The 6,409-nt window shown below is 33.1% G+C and overlaps 1 protein-coding gene across 1 annotated transcript; it reads right to left on the reverse strand.

The window, feature by feature from the left end:
• Positions 1–1,657: 1,657 nt before the first annotated feature.
• On the reverse strand, positions 1,658–6,065 carry LOC100634913 (protein arginine N-methyltransferase 1-like). Its single transcript, XM_020002939.1, has 12 exons — positions 6,060–6,065; positions 5,705–5,746; positions 5,373–5,554; positions 4,541–4,618; positions 4,182–4,407; positions 4,072–4,137; positions 3,675–3,975; positions 3,002–3,091; positions 2,867–2,928; positions 2,624–2,710; positions 2,194–2,329; positions 1,658–1,893 (listed from the first exon to the last, which is right to left on the reverse strand). The coding sequence occupies exons 1-12, from the start codon at positions 6,063–6,065 to the stop codon at positions 1,748–1,750; spliced, it is 1,422 nt and encodes a 473-aa protein (XP_019858498.1). The 3' UTR covers positions 1,658–1,747.
• Positions 6,066–6,409: the final 344 nt, after the last annotated feature.

Raw genomic sequence — 6,409 nt, forward strand, 5'->3', positions numbered from 1 at the left:
ATGTTAACAAGTTAATGACAGATAAATGCTACAAAGGGCATTGAATAATAGACAATATAGTAATTATAGTAATAAGGCATAATAATAGTAACAGTAATACACAAATATGACAAGCACTTACAGTGATCCATAATACTAAAGGTTCTTGAATAATATATATTGCTTAATGGTGACACAGTCAGGCCTGGGGTAATATGTAATAGTAACAGTAATTATTACAATTTTTCATGTAATAGTAATAGTAATAGTAATAGTAATAGGGCCTAAGTATAATAGTGTTAAATTAACATTGAGGACACTATAGATTATCTTTCACAATAAGCAATACCAATAACCCCAGTCGAATGGCTATTTGATATAGCTGGTAAAATATTTCAACCAGATTGCTGTTCATTGTCTGACAGTGTGTTTGAAAGACTAATTTCTATTAAATGCTATCAACATATTGTTTTAAATTATTTTTCGTTATGTTGTAAAACTACAAGAGGTAATAATAATAGTAATAGTAATATGAAGTGTCAAGGTGTAATAGTAATAGTAATAGATTACAATTGAAAGCATAGGGGTAGGAACAAACTAAAAGTTGGGGGGGCTAAGGTATTATTTTTATAATTGATCATTAATACATAGCATGTACTGAAATTAATACTGTCCAAAATATTGGCGTCTATGCTCATTAAATGTAACAAATTCCTTTGCAATGTCCTCGATGTGTAAATCATCTGTAAATTCTTTGTGTGTATGCAAAATAACTACATGTTTAAGACGCTCTTGTGACATTGTGGAGCGCAAGTAGTTTTTAATCTCCTTAACGTCGAAAGTCTATGCTCAGCTGAAGCTGATGTTAACAGAGTTGTTAAATAAAGAAGTAGAAGCTTGTGTATTTCTGAAAAAACTAATAAAAGTGTGTTTTTAGAAGTTAAGATAGTGTATTAATTGCTTTATGAAACGAATCATCACACAATATGCACACATATAAGGATTATCTAAACTAAAGTCTATAGTGTTGATAATAGTAATACATGTACATCACTTAAAGTTGGGGGGGCTAAGCCCCCCTTCAATGAAAGTTGGGGGGGCTTAAGCCCCTCCTGCCCCCCCTGTTCCTACCCCTATGATAGTCTGGAATCACTATTGACCACTGTTTATCACTGTATATCTTTGTTTACTTATGTTTACCTGTGTTCAACACTGTAAATCACTGTTGACCAATGTTTATCACTGTATATCATATGTATGTATGTATTTAGCTACCTATGTTTATTAATGTTTGCCACAGTTTCAATGCTTAACAATGAGGTTTACTGTTGTTTACCCATTTGTATGTTTTAATCATCCTTACCATACTTAATAATAGCTCTTTTAACCATTGATGTTTACCATGATAACAGTAAACTCAAGAGTTTGGATACATCATTGGTCTTAAATCAAGCCTCATATGGAGACTCAACAAAGCCAGTGAAGCCACACCTAACATTCCAACAAATTAATTATCACTTTAGACCACACCCTCCAGTCAGTTTTATTAGTGACCACGTGCAGAAACGTGGTCATACAGCACAGTCAGCACTGCTCTTCAAATGAATTAATATCTATTCCAATTACACATTGTATATATGCCCATATACTTGTACATGTATTAGGTTTATAAATCAAATAATTTTTCCTGAAATAATTCTTATTACATAACCACAGATGGCATTTGATTTAATGACAAAACAAAGTACATTCAGTAAAGCATCATGATTCATGAAAGTGTGTAAATGAGTTCTGGTATTATTAATTCTTGGGATTCTTTTGAGAGTGGGAATAAAGTCATCTGTATCTTGATATCAAGTGATCTTGAACAATCCTTGTTCTTATAGCAACTGATACTACCACGCAATAAATCCCCTAATGATAATACAATTAGGAGTGACAGTCTCGTACATACAAACAGACAGATACATTAGAAAATTTTGGAGGGACTTTAAAATTTGGCAAATTTGGTGTTTTGGTAGCAATTTACCAACACCAAAATCCACCATTTTGAGCAAAATTAAATTGTGAATCGCCAAAATTTAGCAATATTCATCAAAAATTTAGTCCCTTTTAAATTTCTTACTGTTAAGTAAATTTATGATACTGACTAGTCCTTGGTCCAATTAATAAGTATAGAGAGTAATGAGTACATTAGTCTTAAACCAGACCCACCTGTTTGAACTTGTATGGGTTCATTGAGGAAGAATATCGTCTGGTGCCAGTGAGTGGGTGTATCTTGTGGACTAGTACTAAAGTACACACGATAAGAGGGAACCTCAAACCCAATGTCAAAGTATCCAACAAGACCCTACAACATATTAATAATAAACCAGACCTTAGGGAAAGCAACTGTTTAGAATAATAGAATAATTTTTTAGCGTCAAAATTTTGCAAATTAGTCAAAAAAAGATCCGAAAATACAAATTTTTGTCTTTGTGCATAGTTTTTTAGAATAAAATTACTAAATAATCCCACAAAATTTACAGCTATGTACATGTACATGTGGTTGCTTATCATTGACTGAAATTGAAAATGTTTCTACATGTATTTGATACATAGACATGTACGCGTACATGTACATGTAATACATTGATAGACTCACATAGCAGGTGTCATTTTGCTTTATGGTAAGCATGAAACTTGATTTGAAATCAAGATCACTCGCTTTGACTGTCGTTATATCAAATTTCTATAAAATAAAATAAAATAAAATTGACTGAATTAACCTACATGTACTTGCACATAAAATAATTTAAATTAATTGTGTGGGCGTATCAAAGGCCCATCCATTCATAATGCACACGCAACAATATTTTACGCCCACACAGATAATTACAACCCAAACCTTAATGACGTCTGATGTTGAAATGAGACAATACTCATCAACCAGTTTGACTGTTGGCTCAACTTATTACTAAAATTTAATTTTTTGTTTGTTTAGATCCTACTCTTGTTACAATGATAATAATAAACTACTTACCTCTAACATTCTCCCAGAATTTGATCTTTGAGTTATATTCATATTCATCTCCCATGGCAACTAGACTCATGTTACACCTGTTAGGATAAACTGAGAGAAAGACAGAGTGAGAGAGAAAAAGAGAAAATTCAATAATTGCCAAACTCATAATTAGCGTGTTCCAATCAAAATTCTTAAATTTGCTCAAAAATTTGATCAAAGTCCCTATACAGTAACACGGCATACATGTAGCTCAGGCCAAATTTTGCCAAAATTAAAAAGAAGAGAATTCTCCACTTTTATATTCTTTCCAGATACATATACATGTTCTTATGCCGTGTAGCAAGTTTGAGCTGATTCCGATTAAATTTGGATTTTTTACAAATTTCCAAAGTTACTCAAAAATCGGACAAAAGTCCCTGTACTATAGTACAGGGTTCTTGGCCAAAAATGACTAGGAGAGAATTCTTCATTTTTATAATTTTTTCTGATACATATACATGTTCTTATGTTGTGTAGCAAGTTTGAACTGATTCCGATCAAATTTGGATTTTTTATGAATTTTAAAAGTTGCTCCAAATGCCATGTACTGTATTGTAGTGCTTGTCAGCTCACGAAGCTCATGCTGTTTAGCTCACTTAGCATGCTTTGTGGGAAACTCTAGATTTAGCAAATGTACATAAATACATCTTACCATTTTTCTTATCATTCAACCACTTGTCCCTAGCATACAGTACAGTATCAAGCATAGACTCAAATAAAAGGAAGTACCCCATCCATTCTGATATCAACACATCAACACTATCAACTGGTAGCCTAGCACTCTCCACTTCTCCTCTTATAAATGTGATTTTATCATCAACCCCATTCTCTCTCACTATTTCTACTGCTTTGTATATGATTGGTGATTGGTCTATTGCGAATACATGACTAGCACCAGCTTTAACTGCAAAAAGGGAGAGAATACCAGTACCACAACCAATATCAAGAACAACCTGTATAGAAATGTAATGAGAGAGAGTGAGAGGGAGGGGGAAGGTGATAAAAAGAGACAATAAAGGCTGATAACTACGTGTGCATGTATATTATACTTTATCTTTAAATATTTCAGTGTTTTTAGTAATGAATAATTCATAAGAATCCATTCTAACTTTATCCTAAAAAAAGGAAATAGACTGAGATAATGAAATGAACTTTAGATGCACATACATGTACATGTACATGTAAATAGGCACAGCATGCTGTCAAAGTTCTTACCCATATGTATGTATAAAATGTACACGTAGACATTTTGAATTACTTTGAGCATCTCTTCATGAATGCCATGATGTCCATAGTTGCTAAAGTAACTGTCCTTCTCCTCAACAGCAGTCTCCATGGTAGCATCAGGATCAGTGCTACTGGTTGTTAATTCTCTCATTGTTTCTCTAAAACAAAAGGAGGAACAAGAAAGAAAAGACAAACAATAAAGAAGAAAATTAAGAGACAAAGGGAAAAAGAGATGTATATATACATTCATAAGAGGAGGATAAAGGAAGAGAGATAGAGGTTCTTCTGTACTTCATTTGGTTGAGGTCTTTAAGAGCATTGTCTAATGCAGTTCTGGTAAGTAGGAGCTGCTTCTCAGTGAGCTCCAGTCTGAGAGAGAGAGAGAGAGAGAGAGAGAAGAGGACAAGTAAGGAAGAGAGACACAATGAAAATAGTAAAAAAAGGAAAATATATTATGGTGTACAAATCAATTTACATATACATGTACATCTATGCAATAGGACTCTTCAAAACTCATTGTTTCCCATAAAGCATGAAACAGCAAAGTTCATAAATTTTTTAAGTTTAAAAATTCATAAAAAATTGAAATTTGATCAGAATCAGTTCAAACTTGCTACACAACATAAAAACAAGTATATGCATCAGACAAAATTATTAAAATGAAGAATCCTTTTCTAGTCATTTTTGGCAAAATTTGGCCAAAAACCCTGTACTATAGTACAGGGACTTTGGCCCGATTTTTGAGTAACTTTAAAAATTTGTAAAAAATCCAATATTGGTCGAAATCAGCTCAAACTTGCTACGCAACATAAGAACATGTATATGCATCAGAAAAACTTATTAAAATAAAGAATTCTTTCCTAGTCATATTTGGCAAAATTTAGCCAAAAACCCTGTACTATAGTACAGGGACTTTGGTCCGATTTTCGAGTAACTTTAAAAATTCGTAAAAAATCCAATTTTGATTGGAATCAGCTCAAAATTGCTACACAACATAAAAACATGTATATGTATCAGAAAACATTATAAAAATGAAGAATTGTCTCTTAGTCATTTTTGGCTGACCAAAGACCGTGTACAGGGACTTTAGTCCAATTTTTGAAAACCTTGATGTAACTTATACCTTTCTTTAAGACTTGTGTCTCCCCATTCTTCAATCTTTCCCTCCTCCTCCCAGTCTATTTGCAGTAATGGATCATCAGGTACTACTGGTACAAGATACTCTTCACTCTCAAAGTCTTCAACTCTCAATCCTTTAACATCAGCCACTGCTAGACTCTGTCCATTAGTATTATGACACAATAACTGTCATTGATATTATTAGCTACATGTACATGTATCGCTGAAAAAACTTATGCTTTGCTAATAGAGCACAATTAAAATACATGATGAATTATTTTTTGCTGGTGTAGGCATGAGCTGTTGATATGCCCATTAACTATTAATGCTATTTACCCTATAGCTGTAATAATAAATATTTAAGACAACCTTCCATCGCTACCAATTAATATAATAAATAAACAATTAAATTATACTACCCAAATAAGGTAATAAGTGTACGTATGTTGCAATATGCACTCAATTTATAATTTACACATATACATGTACATGTAAAATTGTCTGTCATTGTTAGGGTACAGTTGAGACCCTAACTCCGAGTACTTTAGGAAGATCTGCTAAGGATTTTACTACTACTGATCAGTTCACGTACTTGGGGGTTAGTGTACTTTACATGCAACACACACATGTAATTATAATGATATCTGAAATGTGGTGTATCTGTATAAGTTGAAGTGCCATTGGACTATACAGTCATGCCATAATGACGATAGTGCTTGCTTTGTACACAGCCAAGAATTCTAATTTAAATCATGACTGATATCAATCAGGATCAGCCTTGATACATTCCTGTATCATGGATTTTGGGCAGCCTGCAAAGCAATGAGTCTAGTATGATACAATCATGATGATAATCCATGATACAACCATGCTGGAGTACAGCCCTGGTTCAGCCAGAGCAACAGACATGAATCAACATTGATGCCAGTCAGGGCTGTATCAAAATAGACATCAGGCTTGAATCATTGATTTTGGGTAGTAGCCTGTATCAAAGATGATAATTCTTGGCTGTGTAAAATTAAAAATCAATTTCCTGTCTCA

The sequence above is a fragment of the Amphimedon queenslandica genome, unplaced genomic scaffold (genome assembly GCF_000090795.2).
Source record: "Amphimedon queenslandica unplaced genomic scaffold, v1.1 AMPQUscaffold_12795, whole genome shotgun sequence".
In the NCBI taxonomy this organism is placed as follows: Eukaryota; Metazoa; Porifera; class Demospongiae; order Haplosclerida; family Niphatidae; genus Amphimedon; species Amphimedon queenslandica.